At 35.6% G+C, this 21538-nt stretch overlaps 1 protein-coding gene across 2 annotated transcripts in view; it reads left to right on the top strand.

Annotated features, from left to right (window-relative positions):
* SGCZ (sarcoglycan zeta) overlaps positions 1-21538 on the top strand; it is a 222106-nt gene that overhangs the window by 174662 nt on the left and 25906 nt on the right. For both annotated transcript variants that reach the window (XM_040582384.1, XM_040582383.1), the window contains one exon: positions 20869-20941. In XM_040582384.1, coding sequence (XP_040438318.1) covers positions 20869-20941 — 73 coding nt within the window. The remainder of the gene's footprint in view (positions 1-20868; positions 20942-21538) is intronic.

The raw sequence follows: 21538 nt of genomic DNA, 5'->3' as shown, positions 1-21538 counted from the left end.
TTTAAGAATTTGCTGTAGGACTGTGAGTCTGCAGATAATTGAAATATAGAAAGGTCTTCCAGAATAATTAAAAGGAAATTATAAAGTAGATATATGGCTTATGGCTATAAAAAGGAAATATGACAGATATATGAGGAAATATATATGAATTGCAAATTAGGTTAGATAAGTAGAAATAAAATATTTATAACAAGTACTGAAATGTAGAAATATAAATGATTGTTTGATGTATGTTGTTATTATGGTGGGTGTATACCTAGTGCCTTCAGAGACTGAACAGGAATTTCAGTAAGACTGGGAAAGATCTGGGATTTGCCATGTTTAATTGGTGGATTGCCATTCAGGACAGGTGGAGTTTGTAAACTGAAGTGACACAAGATGAAGGGAAGCTCTTAATCAATTTAAAGTGGCTTACACAACCAAGTTAAGTGACCACAGTAAAACTGTATTTGTTATTGTAGTAAAATGTTAAACCTTTAAGTAGATATGCCAGAAATTCAGTACCCTGAACACTGAATGAACCGATTTTTTTTAATCATCATCTGTCAGTAACAAAAATGCATTACACATATAGAATTTCTGTGTTTCCTCAGTAATGACTGCATTAATATGTACCTCAAAATATGCTGAATGAAAAAGGTTTCTGATAAGCTTATTTAGATCTCAGGGAAGCACTTAAGATCCAGACATGTCTGTATGAGAGCTCTGATTGAAAGATAATATTGTTGCAGGAGTCTAACCTTGGCAACAGAGCAACCTGTCAGAGCATTACTCTGGAGGTACAACTATAGAGCTGATTACAAGCATACATGTGGAGCTCCAAGCTGCCTCTGAACTGGAAGTTTTATAGGTAGGCTAAAAGTGGTGAGACTAAATAAATAAATCTCTTGTCCGGGACATTGTTCAGATAGATTGATATCTTCCAGTTAAGGGTAGAATGCATCCAGCCAGTTCAGATTACACACAGCATGTACTTACATCGGCCTGCAGGTGACTATGTAGATTGTTGGAGGACTACATTGAGCTAAGCATAACAGTTTATATGCAAAAGAAAGATTTTGAGTTTTGGCGCTTGAACAAAAACATGCCAAGGAGCAGAATGATTGGTCTCAGGAATGCATGTAAAGAGAAAGAAGCCTTGATAAAAGAAGATTTTTTCTGAAAAGGGAATAGACCCAAAAGCAGATAAGTGAGACAAACATGCAGGCAGTTTTGCCAGCACAGGGAAACGTGTTCAATTTCTTACAGCCATTCTACTGACAAATCCTCTACAAGGCTGTTCTGTAGAGAGAGACATAGAAGGAGCCAACATATAGTCAGGCAGGAGAAAGGAGAAGAAAGCAAAAAACCTGGCAAAATGAGACACTCTTGATTTTTAGGGAGGGGAAAATCATCCCCTACCTAGAGAGTCAACCTTTCCATAACCTGTGCTTTCTGAATGCCTCTCTTTCCATATTCAACTTTTTTTTTCCCATTTTTTCATGATAACATCATTTGTAAGAGGTGACAGATTTTAATCCTTCCCTCTCCTTCTGGGCTGTAATTTATTTAATTCTTTTAAATAAAGTATATGTTTTTGAGCTGATTTTATACTTGTCTGAGCTGTTCCTTTGCAGAACACAGCCAGCAGCCTCCCAAAGTTAGTGAGGAGACTATTTGCTTTGTTCTGATAGAAGGAAGTAGTGATCCAGAGACTGATCCCAACTTCCATATTGAATCTGGTTTTCAGGTTCAAGCTTTGACACCAAGGTTAAGTTATTGGATATTGGTGACTGTAAGAATTAGTATTTTGGGGGAAAACTGCCAATATCTGCATCATATTCCCAATCATATTGCACATTCCCTGTTGAAGGGCTGTGCAGAGTCCACAGCTGCAATTTAAAGTAGACCTAGTTTTGAAGGCTCTGAATTGTGTGATACCTGGCAAATCCACATGGCCTGTGTAATAGTCAAAGCCTAGTGGAAAACTGGCCTATTATTAGTAAGCTGAGGTAAGTCTTAAATCAAACCAAACAAGCTTGTTTGGAAAACACACCCTAAACTTTCAGAAGGTTTTGATGCAGGAACTGGATATAAACTGGGTTCAGATTTTGTAGTAAAATTCTAACTCTTAAAACCTGAGCTAAGCCTGACACTCACATGCCCTCGGGCTTTGATAGTTTTGAAAATGCACATTTAAATTACAGCTGTCAGACTCATCTCTATTTTTAAGGTATAGCTACTCACAGGAGGGAAAGGTGAATCATAAAGCAGCTCCATCATTCCCATTTTCTTTTTTTGCCTTGAAGTACTTTCTTATGATTTATTTCTGCCTGGAAACAAAATTCTATTGTTGGAGGTAAGGGTCAGGCTGCTCTATAGGATTTCAGTTCAATGAGAAGAGTATTTGGCTCCAAATACTCATCTATAATGATGATACTACAGGACAAAAATATCTTGCTTCATCCTGGAACAGTATTCTCATTAGATGCTAGAAGATGAGATCATTCAGATTTCCATTTGTAAAGCCTTCAGGATAGGAGGAATACTATTACATTTTTAGGAAATATTGCAGGCATCTGACTTTTCCCAAATAATGTACAGATGTACCTCTTACTGGGAGCCCTGTAATACATGTCAGACCTGTACTTTGTTTTCTCTGAATCCTATCTGAAACCACTGCAAAGTGGCTTTTTAAATTTTTATCTAATCATAAGCCATTTTTTTTTTTCCCAGCTTTCAATACAAGCTAATATATTTAGTAGCCGTGATTTGCACAGTGAGAATATACAAGAATATGTCATGACATGCATCATACTTTCAAAATTTATGTGACTGAACAAGATCTTGACTCTAAATTTAGGTAGAAAGTAACAGAAAGAATAAATATAAAAATGCTCACAAGGAGGTACTCTTTCAGTCTGTGGCAGTCACAGTTTGAAACAAAACTCTACTCAGAAGGAAAGCTGGCAGATTTCCACCAGTAACATCTTGGACTTCACTGTTATCTGTAAATCTATTTTTAAAGTAGGTATGTAGTCAAAGCTGTGAAAAAACATAGATTCAAATCATTTTCAGTCTCCATTACATTTCAAAGCTTATTCACAGCAGACTCCTATAAGCTAGGAATAATTTCACCCACAGGAAACAACTCCAGAAAAAAATTATATCACCCACAAAAATATGGCCTACAGCCTTCAGCCTACGTTGTGAATTTAAACTCCTACCCTTATTGTGGCTAATGATGAGTTTACATTTCACAGTGTCTGACAGCATTAAATTCAGCACACCGAGACACAAACATAATAAGTCATCATTTTTGCACTAGAAATATATCATCAATGTATATAAGCTTTTGTATTTGAATTAAAAGTATATAACAGTGTGGCTTTGCTCAAGGTTCAGAAGGTAAAGGAGTGTGTATGCGTGTACGCAGATTTAAAAGTATAGATAGAACAGTAAAAGAATTCAGATTGGGTAATGTAAATTCCAGAAGGAAGGGTGGCAAAAATCAACATATATTCTATAAAGAAATGAAATTATGTGGGGTAAGCATCATCTCATGAAGAGACAATGAAGCAAAGAATGGTCAGTATCCATGCAGAAATTGATTCATCTGAAGAATGTATAACTGCTCTAAGATTCAAAATGCAAATCGATTTATACTTCATGAGCACTGATGAAAGGGCAAAGAACCTATGTGGTAATGTTGACTACCAAACAAAAAAAATCATACAGATGAAGATTTTTATAAACAAAAAGAATCATCTAATGCACAGGTCCTAGGGACAGAATTTTGGAATGTTTGGGCACCTCTTGTTTCTTATAACTATAGAGACAGATATCTGTTAGGAAAAAAAAGATCAAGACACCGTCTATACAAGATTTATAGATTATAAGCATGACACAGTGTTGAAAAACTAACATAAGGAGTGTTGCTGATCAGTGGGAAGGAACGGAGAACGTGAAGGTGGAAGGAAATCTGAAAGGGTAACCACCATGTAATGAGAATACCTCCTGTTTAAAAGTTCCAGGGAAACACGACAGCAAAACAAAATAAAATTGACTTCCAGAGGTCAATTTAAAAACCTCAGAGAATTCATAAGTAAGATCCACAGAAAAAGGTCCTCAGAAAAAGAGTTGGGACAGATTTTGGATCACAAGCTGAAGAGCATCATGTGATGCAAGAAAGTCAAATATGAAGCTAGAATGTGTAAACAGGAGTAGAGCCTGCAGATCTCTGGATCTATTCAACACTGGCAAGGGCATCTCCAAAGTGCTTAATCCAGTTTGGTGTACCGTTGCTCAGTAAATGACTGAATAGGATCCAGAGCCATGAGATTGATTAGCTGTCCAGGAGCATGTTCTCTGAGAGAAGAGAGAAAAAGATGGTGCTTGAAGAAAAAAATATCAAAAGGACTATGGTATCTGTCTTGAGGCCTTGAAAAATAGCCTCTTGGAAAACAAGGGATGCTTTCTATCAGTTTTTTAAAAAATAATAGAAAAAAAGACAAATAAAAAACCAATACTTTTTTTCTGGGAAAATAATGAAAGACTGAAATAATTTGGCCGTAGAGAATGTAGAATTTCCTTCATTTTCATCTACAGAACAAATTATATCAACATCTTTTGAAGATCACAGGTTGATCCTGATTTGGTTTTGAACTTAACGATCACAGCAAAGAATAAGCCTTAGAGGGGATCAGATATTTTCTTTTTATCTCTAGTCACAAGCCAACTAATGTAAACACAGTAAGATTTGCTCTTTCTAACCTTAAGAGTAATGTCCTACTCTTTGCAGCTGCCACTGTGATAGACAGGCACACTTCTCATAAGTTTCTTCTTCTTTAAAATAAGTCTTCTCTGTATTAGTTTTATTGTAAATGTCACATATAGCTGTTTTATTCACATATAATTGTTTATTATTTTAAATATTTCTAAATGTTTTGTAGTATTTATTATTGCATTTTAATACTTTATGGGTAGCTAACATTTTGGGCTCTTAAACTTCTATTTATCAGAACAATCAGTCACTGAAGGAACCCTACCTCACACTTGAATTTATAGAAATTATAAAATAATTCTTTCCATTAAAAAAAAAGCATATTTTTGTGGGAGAATCTTTAAAGTTGATAAATGTAATGTGCATATTATTTACTAAGAATTTATGGAAAATGTGAAATTAGTAGAATATATGAGGCTTTACGTTAAAACACTTAGCAAGACTAGATAGAGATTTCAGACAATTTAACAAAATCAATCAGATTTTAGGAATGTCTAGAAGGTGCCAGTATAGCAATATACTGTTGTTGTTCTAGGTGCAACACCGATAGAAGAGTCAGAATTCTGGCAGAATTTTACACTAGAATAATTCTTACTAACATGGTAGATACAGCCCTTTTCATTGTAGTTTTATTTATATTCCTTAAGGGATTCTTAGCTATAATACAGTGTTTAGTATGAAAAAACAGGTAGGTAGCATGAAGGAAAAAAAAAAAAAAAAAAAGAGCTCAGTATATGTGTTTGCATCTAGCTCTCCATTTGTATCTCTAAGTAACCACTCATAAAACCTATTGATTACAAAATCCTCATTTTGACTTTTACATAAAAGTATTTTTGTTCAAGCTAAGGGTAAAATTATTTTTCTCTTTTACAAAGTGAGAGAAAGCAATAGCAAATAATTTTATTCCCGTCTTAAGATTTTCCTTTTCATTAAACAGAGGAACACTGAAGTCTCTCCATAAATCCTGAGCAAGTCTTAGTACAATGAGACATTATGACAGGTGGAGTCTACCTGTGCTGTAGAGCGAAGGGCATGCGTTCCCAACCAAGGTCTAGCAAGTAGTATTTGTACAGCCACTCTGCTGCCTTTTATCATGTGCTTTCACAGACAGGCAAGTAATTTGTCAGCTCTAGTTTGCCCTTCACATATGCTTAACATCTTTGTTCTGGCTTGTTCCACTGAAGTTCTTCAAAATTCTCATCCCTTCCACATGGCTGCTGACCAGTCACATGTTGACCATTTCTGTCACCCAGTGACTGGTCAACAGCTTTATTTCTTTACCTCATGAATATTTGGTTCTTGGGAGACCTGTCATTAAGATGGACAGAAGTGTTTCAGATAGAGTAGAACTACATTATGTACTACCTACCACTCCTATCCAAAATTCTTCGATCTACCAGCCAAACCAGTTTTTCCCAGCAGGGACGTTTCCAGGGGGCAGCCTCCTTTTTCTGAGGTCTGATCATCAGTCAAGAATCTCAAGGTAAGCCTAAACGGTATATTGTATGTGGCACAGAACCCATCCGTATATCGGGAGCAGCAGACAGATCCCAACAGGCTGAAATAAGCCTGAAGGGGAAGTGACCGGCCCAGAGGCTCCATGCACCCTTGGTGTAGACTAGCTTAGGAAAGCGTACATCAGGGACCCAGAAGGGTACTGGTGGGCTTTTGGTATAGCTGCCTTGGAGACAGCTGCCTGTCTATCCTGCCCCATCTCTCAGAGGACCCTTCTGTTGTGGGGCTGCTGAAGGCTGAAGAGCAGCAGGTGCTGATTGCTATGACAATGGTGCACTGGCAGCAATATCGCACCAGTCGAGACTCCCCGATTCCCATCCATAAGCTGCTTCACCAACTGGAAAGCCAAGGAGCAATCAGCAGGACCCCCTACCCTTTAATAGCTCCATATGGCCAGTGCAAAAGTCTAATAGAGAGTGGAGACTAACAGTAGACTATCGGAGTTAAACCATGACAGCTTGATACATTTCTAAAAGTCATTCTCATTAGTTTCATTGACTGTATTTTCTAATTTTTTTTTTCAAAAAGTATTAAATATTTATTCTTTTTTTTACATTATTATTATTTTGTACTGTACAATTGTGCATAACACAGTGTGCAATTAATATATATTTTTTCTTTGAGTCATCTCCTGTCAGGTCTTATTAACTATATTTGTTGTACTTGAACTGAGGTACATAATTTTGGGATATTCCATTCCAAACTTAGGAGTTCAGTACTACTCCAGGAATGCTGGCTTTTTGGTTCCTGTTTGAATAAATACTGTCACAATCAAGTACATTGGTCCAAACTATATGCTTTGATGAGGTGGGCACTCCTAGGTATGATACTGAGTACAGTTAATGCCAAACTGCAGTGTTTTGAAACAAAGAGCAATGCTACAAAACATTGTCGTTCCACAGGATTAATTCACAAAATGACATTAGGACTGTATGAATGGAAGAGTGGCTGGTTTGGACCTTGCTTGGCAAATTAAAGCATCCATGGTTAATTATGCTGACATTGTAAAATAACACTCTACAGCTACCCTTTCCTCTTACTGGAAAGAAAATGAAAATAATTTGGTTTTGGCCGTGAAAAGGGACCATTCTCTTGTCCTTTATATCCTTCTGTGTAGAGTTCTTCTTTTTATAGCGTATTTCCTATACTTCTGTTTTAGAAGTTAGTTTCTTTTGATATGTATTTTCAACTTCACTTTTAAGTAAGATTCTGTAAAATTAGGGAAAGATGAGAAAGCTGCATGAATAAGCACACACCACTGCAAGAAAGGATAGGACAAATGAGCTCAGAAAGGTAAAGCAACCAGAGACCTTTCCTTTCATTAATCATCATGCTGTAGTTGTTAGCCCAAACTAAAACCTACGTGTCAGTGTTTCCTTATGGTATGTGTTCCATTCATAGATAAACTGAATTGAATATGCATACCATGAATTTTAATGTTTTGATATATTAAGAACACTTTTATTGATCCTGTCAACACTAATATCAGTAATGGGTACCTTGAGTTATGTTCATCTAGCTGTTCTGACTTAGAAAGTATTAGAATTCAGTTTTATGGTAACTGTTCTTTACCAAATATCTTGGTTTTCATTGAAGCTATTAGATAGTAGGTTTGTAAAACATTTGAAATGTACTTTGTGAACATGCTAGAAAAAGACTGTTAGTGCATAGATGTAAGCAGACATATACAGAAATAATCCACATACAAATGCCTTTCAGTTCTTTCAGTCAGCCTTAGTCCTTTACAAATGCTGAAATGTATTTGAAATGTATATTTTTTGTCTCAAATGGAGACTTTGCCCTTAAGTCACCGTCACCATCATTCTAAACCAGTCTGATACATAAAGTGTGATAGACGTGACAGCAAGTACTGCAGGTTACGCCACTTGCAGTGTAACTAGGTATCGTTCTTTTTCATGTCCTTTTTCTGAATCGCTTTCTGCAAAGCAAGTATGTTATGGTGGTCAAAGGTCTAGGTACATCAGCACATAAAGCTTTCAAAGTACTTGGATATCACACTAAGACACAAGAGGTATCCAAGATCAACAGAGCAAAATACTGGCAGTGGCTGAATGCCAGATTAACTTGAAAAATTCCTTTCCCAATTTACGGTTGAAAGAATGAGGTGGGATTGGTAGTTACATCTGAACGTCTTTTCTCATGAAACATCAAAGGGAAATATTTTTTTTCAAAATATTTCTTTTCATATCAGGCAAATTAGTTGTATTATTTTTACTATTTTTATCCTAACAGCATTACCAAATGATGGACTACTTGTTTAATCTGTTTTTACACTCTCAGTGTGGAGCAGAGAAAATGCATAGATAAAGCATATTGTGCAGCAAGAGTATTTATCAACAAGTTATTTCATGTTTTAGCTGTCAGGAATATTTTCAGGCTTTTTTATAGTTGTAGGATTTTTTCTTTTCACTGTCATTCTTGGCCTTGCCTGCCTGTTTTATATTTAGATTTAGGATAAAAGCGAAAGACCAAGCAGAGTTTCTGAATTTGAAATTTTAATGAAATTACTTTTTTTTTTTTTATCTTCTTGACAGCAAAACTAATAGTAACTCAATACAATTTCATTTTGGCAAAACATTATTTGAAAAATTAGTATAGCTACTTAAAAGGAACTTTTAATACAAAACAAGGAAAGGAGCAGAGGGAATATCCTGCTGAAAGAAACCAGAATGTATTACTTGCAGTAGTAAGATGTCTGGAGGCCAGAGGGAGACTGAAGGACACGGAAGATTGATTCTAACAGAAATTAATTCCTTTGGAAGGTTTAAGAATGTAAGAATAGAGGTCTTTCCAAGTCAGGTTCTCTTCAGTGAAAGATGAAATGGCTGGACTGGTAAGCATCATGACAGTTTGTTAACTGGATAATATAAAGAAATACCACTTAGATATGGGCTGAAGAAAATGCAAATTAAGAAAGGCTTTCTTTTTTTTTTGTCTCAACTTACCTCTGAACCTAGTGAGGTCTTTTGTTGATAGCTGGACATAGGAAATATAGTCTTCCTGTAATTTTAACTTAAAAATGGTAAAGCAAAAGAATTGATTTCACGACTATCAAATTGTATGATGTTCTGCTCCATAGACATGACAATCCTGCTGCCCAGTGTTCACTATTCTGTTCTGAAAGTGCCGAACATAGTGTAGTTTAAGAGGACATGAACAACAGGTTTCTCTGGCATCTGACCACACCAAATTTTCACGGGGGTAGTAAAGCCTGCTTTGATAATTTTAACCAGACATGCCTTGGTATGTAGCAAGGCAATGAAAATTGCTTAAACCTTAAAAGTGTTACGGTGAATTTATGATAGGTGTATTGCAACAGTGACAAGAGTGTGATTTTTGAGCCTCTCCTGACTCACAAACAGTAAAAGAGCAAAGACTAGACTAGGGTTATGCCACAAGACTCACAGCAGAGCTGGGCTGTTAACAAGGTTTGCCAGGTAATCTGAATTGTGGTTGTAACATGCGCCCTGATACTGCTCCTTGGTGGCACAGAAGGGAGTGCTGAAACCAGCACTGATAAATTACTCTGTGACCAGCTCACTCCTGCCTTAAAAATGGAGTGGTAGATCCAGCAGTAAATTACTATCATAAACCCTCTTTCCACAGCCTCTGCAAGGCATGTGGAAACTCTCTTGTGGTTCTTGCCTGCAAAAGCATCTGAGTCTTTGGCAAAAGATGCATATTTCAGCCAACTTTAGCATATTTCAGTCTGCTTTAATATCTTGTCCTTTCCTGCAGATCTGCTGTCTTTCCTGTGATTAATACAGGTAACACATAGGCACACATTTGCTAATATGACCATTGGTGGTTTACGGTCATTGCAGTTAAGTGATTTGAAATACACCTGCTTCTATTTTGCTGCTAAATTAAAAGGCTTGCTTCACTGCTGTGCTGACTTGAAGATGAGAATATTAAGTGACAAAATTACTGTTGCACATTCCCTCTCACAGCTGCAGAATTTCCATTTAAAACTGCAGTAAAGACTTATCTAAGTTAAGTCATTTGCCCTTTTGCATTGCAGTAATGCCAGGTTTGAATGTGCTGTACTCATCTGTGTAATTTACTTCTAGAGAGAAAACCAGAATGTTAATAAAGAGCAGGAATATAAAGGCAGTCATAATAGGCGATAATCAAGATAACTAGTGGTAATATCAAACAGAAACATTTTAACAATCTTGTAAGGAACTGATATTATAGCTTCATTTTATTTCTCAAATCTGGAAAAAAGAATTATGAATTTCAATAATTGGAGATACTAACATTTTTGTTTCATTTCAGTCTAATAGGCACCAAAATGCATTATATAAACTTATCTCCATTTCAGAATTGTAAAAATGCATGTCAGGTTTATTCTCACATTTTCACTTTTTTATGAATTCAAAAGTATTTGAAGGCATTTCTACAGTGTCTTTTTAAATACATACTATACACTTGCATATGATGGACTTTTTATATGTGTATTAGTGCCCTCTGCAGGGTGCACAAATGCACTTATCTAAATATTTGTTTATAATTTATCAATGGCATGGTAATTCCTATGTAGTAAAAATGCTACAGTAGAGCTATTTCAAAAATCTGGGTTATAGTCCTGCTGTTTTGTGGCTTCCTTTTGCGTAAATAAAACAATTCACTAAATTGTAAGAATGCAGTAGTAATTGCCACATAATCATAAAAAAAAAAAAAATCAGTATGTTGCGGTAATGGCAAAGTAGAGAACAAAAATAAATGCACATTTATATATGGCATAAAGAACTGGCCACTGAAATCCATATAAAGCACCCTATGTATTGGTTTTAATGCTCAGGGTAACTTAGAGGACTGCTGGTATAATTAAAGTGAGATTTCCTAACAACCTTTCCCAGTTTAGATAAAATTCAGATGTGTCAACTGCTGACCAGATGTTGAAGGGAAAAACTTCAAGGTGCTTATGTTGTGTGCATTGTTGCTCTAGTCTCAGTCATGTAACAGTAGTTAACTAACCTCCAGAGATGCCATCTTCTCTTTTTTGCATGTAAATTAAATATAAATAATCTGTACCTCTAATTTAGGCAACTAATGAGATGTCTAGACTTAATGGAGAAACTTTTGATAAGTTCCTCTGAGATTTTGACTTTTCAAAATCAAACCATTTGTTTATGGAATATTTTAAGCAAAGGGCAAATGTGCTTTGCTTTTATCAAAAGCTAATCATTAATTCTTTTGTTTTAGAGCTTTTTGAAGCAAATTAGACAGACATTCCTGGCATTTTGTAGGTAGGCAGCAGTACATTATAATTTTTTTAAAAAAAACTCAAAATAGGAAATTATTACTGGTTGTTCTTGAAACTAGGTGAGAAATAATTTTCTTATTCTCACTTTTTGTACTGAATACTACAGAAAAAAATTATAATCTGGGGGAGGGGAGGTAATGTGAGAGTGAGAAAATTGTTTCTCACCTAGTTTCTAGTGCTTTTAGTAAAAATCAAGATAAAATAATAAGATAATTTAATTAGCCTTGAAGTTAAACCCTTCATTTTGTAGTCGGGCTGTCCAAGTTAATGTCCCATTCTTTTACACCTCAGGTGAGTCCCCTGGCCATAAAGCTATTGACTGTTGTTTGATAGTCCTCTTATTCATTGATTCATTCAATTTTCATCAAGGAAACAGCAATTCTGCTTTGTAACTGATAAACTATTCATTAGAGCATAAGCCTGGGTGTTCTAAATCCTAGGGTTATCTTCTACAACAAAGTGAAAATACAGTATTTTTTATCTATTGAATACAAAAATATTCCCCTTTTTTTTTTTTTCTTAATGTATACAAGGACAACTTTTGCTCTGTGTTCCACTCCTGGGAACCCTGAATCATTTATAGCATTCCACCAGGGAGAGCAGGAATGGGTAATATTATAGCAGGGGTCTGCTAAAGGCCACCCAACCAGGAAGGCCACGTGGATGAAGCTCTCTATAGACAGATATGAGCTGCTTCACATTCACAAGCCCTGGTCCTCATGGGGAACTTCAACCACCCTGGAGTCTGCTGAAGGCACAACACAGTAGGGCATAGGCAATCCAGAAGGTTCTTGGAATGCATTGTTCATAACTTCCCTCTCCAAAAAGGAGAGGTGCCATGCTGGACTTTGTTCTAACCACCAAGGGGGGGCTGGTGGGGAATGTGAAGCCTAAGGGCAGCCTTGGCTGCTGTGACCGCAAAATAGTGAAGTCCAAGATTCTTAAGGCAATAAGGAGGGCACACAGCAAGCTCACTAGCCTGGACTTCAAGAGAGCAGACTTGTCCTCTGCAGGGATCTGCTTGTCAGAGTACCATGGGATAAAGCCCTGGAGGAAAGAGTGGCCCAATAAAGCTGGTTAATATTCAAGGATCACCTCCAAGCTCAGCAGCAATGCTTCCCAACAGAGATGAAGTTGGGCAAAAATGCAGGAATCCTGCATGGATGAGCAAGGAACTCTTAGACAAACTCAAACACAAAGAGGAAGCCTGCAGACGGTAGAAGCAAAGACAGATAGCCTGGGAGGAATACAGAGAAAATGTCCAAGCAGCCAGGGACCAAATTAGGAAAGTTAAAGCCCTGATAGAATTAAATCTGTCCAGGGACATCAAGGGCAACAAGAAAAGCTTCTATAGGTACATCAGTGATAAAAGGAAGACTAGGGAAAACATGGGCCCTCTGGAAGGAAATGGGAGACCTGGTTACCCAGGCCATGGAAGAGGCTGAGGTAGTACCTGACTATTTTGCCTCAGTCTTCACCAGCAACTGCTTCAGCTGCACTGCACAAGTTGCAGAAGACAAAGGCAGTGACTGGGGGAATGAAGAACTGCCCACTGTAGGATATCAGGTTGAACACCATCTAAGGAACCTGAAGGTGCACAAGTCCATGGGACCTGATAAAATGCTTCCACAGGACCTGAGGGAACTGGTGGATGAAGTGGCTAAGCCACTATCCACCATATTTGAGAATTAGTAGCAATTCAGTGAAGTTCCTACCAACCAGAAAAGGGGAAACATGACCCCCATTTTTAAAAACAAGAAAATAAAGGAATACTGGGGTGCTACAGGCCTGTCAGTCTTGCCTTGGTGCCCAGCAGGATCATGAAGCAGATCCTCCTGGAAACTGTGTTAAGGCACATGGAAAATAAGGAGGTGATTGGTGACATTCAACATGGCTTCACTAAGGGTAAGTTGTTCCTGAAAAATTTAGTGGCCTTCTACGATGGGGTTATGGTGTTCACAGATCAGTGAAGAGTGAGTGACATCATCTACCTGGACTTGCACAAAGTATTTGACACTGTCCTGCATAACATCCTTATCTCTAAACTGGAGAGATGGATTTGACAGGTAGACCACCTGGTGGATAAGGAATTGGCTGGATGGTCATACTCAAAGAGTTGTGGTCAACAGCTCAGTGTCCAAAAGGAGACTGGTGATGAATGCCATTCCTCAGGGGTCCATACTGGAACCAGTGCTGGTTAATATCTTTGTCAGCACCATGGACAGCAGGATCGAGTGCACCCTCAGCAAGTTTCCTGATGACACCAAGCTGTGTGGTGTGCTCAGCATGCTGGAGGGAAGTGATGCCATCCAGAGGGACCTTCACAAGCTTGAGAGGTGAGCCCCAGTGAACCTCATGAAGCTGAAAAAGGCCAAGTGCAAGGTCCTCCACCTGGCCTGGGGCAGACCACAGTATCAACACAGGCTGGGTGGAGAATGGAATGGGAGCAGCCCTGAGGAGGACTTGGAGGTGCTGATGGATGAAAAGCTCAACATGGCCCAACAATGTGTGCTTGTAGCCCAGAAAGCCAACTGTATCCTGGTCTAGATTTAGATTAGATATTAGGAAGAAATTCTTTACTGTGAGGGTGGTGAGGCACTGGAACAGATTGCCCAGAGCAGCTGTGGGTGCCCCATCCCTGGCAGTGTTCAAGGCCAGGCTGGATGGGGCTTTGTGCAGCCTGGTCAAGTGGAAGGTGTCCCTGCCCATGGCAGGGGGGTTGGAACTAGATGATCTTTAAGATCCCTTCCAATCCAAAAAAACATTCTATGATTCTATGATTTTAAGAAAAATGTAAACCTGGCCATCAGATATAGATATATATGTATGTATAGGGGGAAAAAAAAATCAGTTTTTAGTTTTTAGTAATTTACTGTGAAATTTAAATGTAAGTTTTAAATCTATTCATATATCTACCTTTTATAACTTTTCAAGGAGACTGTATCAATTCAAGCAGAAAATAGTTCTAGTTAATCATTTTTATTATTACGTGTATCTCCATCTGTCATATATCATAGTGGAAAGAAGTAAAATATATCATGAAAATTATTATTTTTTAAAACTTGTTCTTTGTAAACCCCTTATATTTTCTAATTTCAATCATGTTTTGAAGAAATATTCAATTTTAATGTGAATTCTCAGCAGTTTCATTTAAATAGATGGACTTTTTTCATCCTAGAAGTAGCATTTAGAATAGCCATTTCCAATTACTAATTGAATTATGTTACTACTGTGTGCAATCCAAGCTTTATGCAAATAGATTCCATTTTACAGCAGAGGAAACCAAGTGGTGGCCAAACATAGATTTTGGATGTGAACCTTCAAACACGTGGGTGAGCAACTGAATAGGTGTAATCCAGTTTCATTTGCATTGCAAGACAAGAGGTGTCTTAACTGCTCACCATTAGGAAGCAATGTTTAACTGTTTGTACTCAATAGATTTTAAGATTACATTTAAGAAGATAAATACTGACTCTAGCAATTTTGCAAGTATTTCCTTGAGTTGTGATTTGCTTTGATCAAAATTTATCACACTGAAGATGCTGAATTTTAATCTATTGGGGAACTCATTCTTCTCATCTAAATGAAGGGCTCAGTAGGATTCTTGCTTTAGTAAGGTTGCCATACAGAAAATATGCATCAAACATTAGTCATGTTCAAGTGCCTTGAGTAATGAATCTAAATCATTCATTTTAGAATTTACATTTTAATAACAGCTTACGTCTGAAGACTTTGATGCTCATGCTTAAGTTTACAAGTGAACAGCTGCATCTAGTCAGGCCATACAACAGCTTCCTACCTATAATATACCTCCAACATGGCCACATCAGCATCATACCTGAAACTTTCACTATTTAGTATTCATCAGTTTTGCTGTTGAGGGATTCCACAAGACTGAAAACCTAGAAATCATGCCAATCACATCTTCATAAAATAACATACTTACTTTCACTTTAGTTAAGTACACCTCCATAGCAAAAATCAGGTTGCACCGTGTTTTTTTAATAGAAGTACCCAGCTAAATTACATTTCAAGACATTTATTAAAATTGCAAGTCTTGAAGAGCTGCGCAATCAATATGTTGTCCAGAAGCTTCATTCTGACTCCTTTAGGTTTCTAATCAGCCCAAGATAAATCATAATAACGGGACTTTAAAAACAAAACAAAACAAACAAAAAAAACCCAAAAACAAACAAAACAAGAATTTTCCACGATTTTTTCATGATCATAGATCTGCCTAGTTGAGTATTTCTGTGCTTTTTCAGTCTGGCAGTGATCAGCTCTTCAAAGGTCCTAGTGTTGAACAGCAGCTATCTAATCTCACAAAATTTTTAAATTTTAGCTATGTACACATGGTAAAAGAATTAAGAATTTAGTTATTTTATTGCAATTAAACTTTTTGAACATAAAGTCTGTGTTTTGAATGTCTCTTCAATGGTAAAGCAATCGTGATTAATTACTCATATTTCCCTGTGAAACCTGTGGATGCTTTAACTTAAATAATGAGTTTGCAACAAGTAAAATTGCAAGCTTCAAAAATTATAAACATTTTACAAACTTCTTTAAACTCAAACTCAGAGGAGAAACCGGCATTACATTCTAATACATGCATAATCTCAATAATTCATCATATTGCTACTTGACGTTTCTGAAAAACCTAGACAAAGATCAAGGCAGTAAGATTCAGCTTGTCTGGGATATTGCAATGCCATATAGTATGTACACATCAAAATATACACAACTCCACTGGCAGTACGTTTGAGGTGATTTGCTTACAAGAATGATGTGAAGGAGTGGGATAATGCTAATATATGGCTTATTATTCACAGCGAAATAATTTATTAGCTTTTGAATCTTAAATTATCAACCCTTCAGCTGGCATTCATTTCACAAAAAATAAAAATAATCATAATAAAAAAAAATAGCTCCACTAGTCAATATGATCAGGTGCTGGTCTGTTCATGCTAGTCAGTTATTAAGTCACTGAAAGGTACCAGGGGTGTTTTGTGGGCTAACTTATAAATCATGAAAGGATTATTTCCTGGTTAAATAAATGACAAAATTTCCTCAGCATACACATACATAAGCAAATATGGCACAAAATACCAGCATTGTACTTCCATTGTATTTATGAAACTTGTCATTTGCCAAAGGTTGAATTTAAGGAACGTGCAAATTGAGCAGAAATTAGTAGTTTACACTGGTTTCTCTGAATTCTAAATATTCTCTTACAGCAGGAACATGTGACTAGTTCTTCTTGTAGTGAGAGGCTTGCTTTTATTTGCTCTGTGTCAAAAAAAAATGTTTTGTTAATCTGCTATGCATGAGGAGGTTTCTCTGTAAATACAGAATTGGATTTTTGGCCTTTTTGCCAGACTTGTGCAATTTAGTGAGTTTTCTCCATCAGCCTCTGTAGGGACTGGCATTCTTTGACCAGTAGTTTGCCTCCGCAGATGCTGCTTTCTTAGTGAAGTCTTTACTTAACTCATTCTCTTCTACTGGAAGCTGGAGGTGGGAGTAATTTTATTCAGTTACACTTACAGTTTTGATTTTACATCCTTTGTACATACTCTGTGCCCTTGCTATTTTATTTCCTGTGAAAGGTTCTCTTTTCACAGTTATCCATTCTAACTCATATTCCTCTGAATTCAGTTCCCCAACTACTTACTTTTGAGCTGAACTTGAAAGGACTTGAAGGTTCAAGTCTTTTCTTTTTATTCTTTTTTTGTATTCATTCATCTCTCTCTAGAATTTCACATATCTCAAGGTAGGCTTTGGTTATGATTCTGTAAGTCAGGGAGTACAATTAATAGATCCTTGTCTTATTTCTGCTAAAAAAATAGAAGTTTTTTAATATTGTAAATTATTAAATACCTAAAGTATATTTCTTTCATTAAAACAAATCATGGTATTCACTTTGAATCCTGATTTATATTGATACATTTATTATTCATAGAAAGGTATGTTTGTAGCACCATTTCCTAAGCAATACTGAACTACATGAGCTAACTTCCCAGCAAAGCACTACAGATTTACATATAGTAAATTAAAAGATAAAAAATACCTTCCTACATTTTTTTTCTGTTCTGCATTTTTAAGTACTGCTGATCTATGTCTTTTATTTGCTGTACAATTCCTTTCCATTTTTCTTGATCCTGCAGTTTAACTCATGGAAACACATCAGTAAATTCTGTATGGCTGATCTTTTTCTCCTTTCTTACTAAAAAAAAAAGGTAATTGTAAGTACTTGCTTTTCTTCCAGTATAAAATACAAGGAATTAGAAATATTCTTGAATTTGTTGATAGCATACTTTTTGAGGATAAAACATTTACCACAAGAACTGTTATACTCCTACTTTTGAGGCCACATGAGAAGAAAAAAACATGTGAAATTATATCTTCAAATAGCAAAAGGATCATGTTTGGTTTGTTTTGAGTTTTAATTGTATTTTATTTAGTTATATCAGTTTATCCTTAATTCTACCTGTCTGGATTTTAAGTCTGTTTGGACAAACTTGGTCTTTGTTTCCAAATTTCTATTTTGTCATGGGAGCAATGCCTTCTTGTCTTTTAAATAAATGCTGCTGAAAGTGAAGAAATCCTAATTTTGGTTTAGAACCAGCTGCCATTTATGTTTTGACATCAGTCTTTGCCTAATATTATCTTTGACACTTCTGATTGATTTAGTGTCTGACCCATACTATCGTGTTGTTTTATACCTCTTGCATTAATTCTGCTTTTTCAAACATTACAGCTGTGATCTTCTCATAAGTAAAGACTGGCAATACTGCATCCTGCTGTTATTTACACCTTTGTAGTGCATTGCCACCTTCAAAAATAATAAAAAAAAAAGCCCTTGGCCTTGAAAGTATTTAATTTTGCTGATGAAAAAGATAAATGGGATCTTGAAGGACACACTTTGAGTTCTGATATTCAGTTCCCATAGATGACAATAAGCCTGGCTATACAGACATGTTCTTCCTGTCTCTTAAAGGTAGCAGAATTGCAAGGCAATGTCAGGTTTAAAAAGCAGCTCCTGCATAGCACCTCTGTGAATACTTTTAGGTAAAATGATATACTGGTTTTTTCCCTCCTGTGGTTCTCCGTAACACTTAAAGAAGTTTTGTTATAGAAAGTGGATTTGGTTGTTTTCTTGTGAGATCTTAAACATAGCAGTTGTAATGAAATTCTTTTCAGTATGTTTTGCCAAGATATTTGTAAAGCTTATAAATCTCTAGAGATAAAAAACTATGACTTCATTTCATTACTCTGAGAAAGTCCCTCTTTAGATACTCCATACATGTACAGTATTTTACAATGAAGATTTTATTTTTTTTTCTTCTGGTGCATAGCTCTTTGGATTTTTTAAAATGAAAATAGAGTTAAGAAAATTACTAACAATGACAATTTTCTGACAGTAATTTAGTTTAACACATGTAGGGGTTTTTTGGCTTCTTGCTCAGGACATTTTCTCTTTAAAAATGTAAAATGTTACTATCAATTAAGCATCGAATAACTTCATTCTGCTTTAAAATCCTGGTAAGATCAGTTTGATAAATATTACTGGTTAACTGCAAAAATGTCTAAATATGTTTCTCCATTAATAGCCAAATTTTCTGAAAATATTAGTTGAATATTTACATAAAATATAATTGAAAATACTTCACTGTATTTAAAATGTAACAATTAGAGTAGTGCCTCTGTTCTACTGAGCACTTATTTACACAGCTACTGTGAGGTATTGTTGGCATATTTTTAGTTTTACTCAGAATTCAAGGCTCAGAACACAAGAAAACTTCTTTTGTTGAAATATGACAATTAATCCTAGAATATTTAGTAATCAAATGTAATTATTGAAATTACATATATAATTACAGTAATATGTAATTTATTGTAATAAAATAAAATAAAACAGCTTTTTTGATCTTATTTCCAGTGATAGAAGGTAAATGCATTACCTGTTTTACACATGTTTTTATTTAGTTCTTTCACCTTTACTAATGGTTCTCTGCTGGAAAGACTTTCACACAACTCTAGGCTATTTTCATTATGCAGTGCCCAGTACACCACCTTCAGAGAAGGAAATTAAAAACTTACAGGCACATGGATATTGTTAAACAGTCAAACAAACAAATGAAACCCTGAAGTTTATATGAGTGGAATACAAAAATAAAGGCATTGAACAAATCAGTAAACAGCTATAGACATGATGATAGGATTCAGGGTAAAAAAAAATAAAAAGACAAACTTTTGAACATAGGCCGTCTATTGTTATCTATTGAATGTAAATTGAATGGTACAAATGACTGTTATGCATTCAGTCTTTCTATCTGAGAGTTAAGAGAAATACTGATTTTATAATGCTGTTCCCTGCCTGTCAGTTTCTTGAGTTTGCTGTGATCAAATCCTTTAATTTTTCATTTTTCATTCCCTTTAAAAAATAATTGCATTTTTAAAATGTATTGTCTAAATATTTGTCTTTTTTTCAAACACATTCATGAACATTTATCAGAACCCTCATTTTTTCATTGAAAAGGAGTTTTTAAATGAAAAATCTTGGTCATGTAATTCAACGTATGGAATTATCATATACAACTTGGACTTAGTTATAAAAACTAAAATTCAATAGAGAATCAGTTCCGTTTTAGGGAATAGTTGCCCGTTTTCTTTGCTTTGATTTTGAGTGCCCTGTAGGAGATACACGAGCATCTACTACCAACACTAAAACCAAAGGTCATTCCAGATAAGTCTTTTTAATTTTTTGAGAACAGAAGTTTTAAATGAGTAAGGTCTGATGGAGGGAAATTCTGAAACTCCCGGATATTAAGATTCAGGATAGGAACTTCTGGTGGTAGGCTGTTATTTCAAAACTTTTGAAAGCTTGGCTTCTCAATTTAAGTAATTAAAATGAACATTATGCAAAAAATATTAGACACTTCTACAATCTGGTTTTGTCAAACCTACCTACCTATGATATTGTTTTCCTGATCTGTGAAATAATCTATCTCCAAAGTGCTGAGATGACCATTCAGGCAAGTCAGTCCTGAAAAGTTTAGATCTATAAATGTTTTCAGATTTGTTTAAGAAATTCACCTACTGATAAACAGAAGTCTAAAATTTCACATGATGTTGGTCCAGATTTTGGTATAGAAATGCAAAACTAAAAATGAAGCAATACTGATAATAGTTAATACAGGATTAAATCAGATCTTTTTCCTCAAAATGTCAATTTGTGGTCATACATTTTAATGTGTTTTTATTTTCCAAAGTAATTGTACTGTATTTTATTTATGTATTTTAGGCACGGAAGGGGCAGTGTTTGGGCACTCTGTGGAGACACCCCATATCAGAGCAGAACCTTCCCAAGACCTCAAGTAGGTGTTGTTCAAAAAGTTGTTTTAAAATCAAGTATTCTAAAGAATAATTAAGTCTTGATTAAAAGAAAATAACTGCATAGTAATATATACTGCCTATTTAATGACTCATACATAGCCAAAACACTGGTAGACTCCAGTGTGTTCTAAGTAGTCAAAAAAAAACCCCACAAACTTATATCACACAAAATGTAAAATACATTACTTTTTATATATTACTTGTCTCCTGTAGCAGAATTCTTGAGACGTATATGCTTCTGAGATTGAAATAATCAGGCACGTTTAAGGTCAAATGAGTGCAGTACTGTTCAATAGCATCAGACCCAGGTTTAGATTTTTTATGAGCTGTTACAGAATATATAAATCAAGTTAATGTAAAGAGTCCCAGATTTTTTTCTTTTACTTATTTTTCTGGGTTGTTGAGTCTTTTGAATATTGCACACACACACTTCAAAAATTCATTACCAAGTGAGGCTAGATTTGTAAATGTAAAAAAATCTGAAAACTCGATGTTTTCTATACATAGTCACAAAAGTTGAGAAATAAGTAAAGAGTAAACGATCAAGTCTAAAACTTACTAGAGCATCTATAGACTGA

This window comes from Falco naumanni, chromosome 1 (genome assembly GCF_017639655.2).
Source record: "Falco naumanni isolate bFalNau1 chromosome 1, bFalNau1.pat, whole genome shotgun sequence".
NCBI classification, from domain to species: Eukaryota; Metazoa; Chordata; class Aves; order Falconiformes; family Falconidae; genus Falco; species Falco naumanni.
Note: the sequence above shows the minus strand (reverse complement) of the source record. Positions and strands in the feature narration are given on the sequence as shown.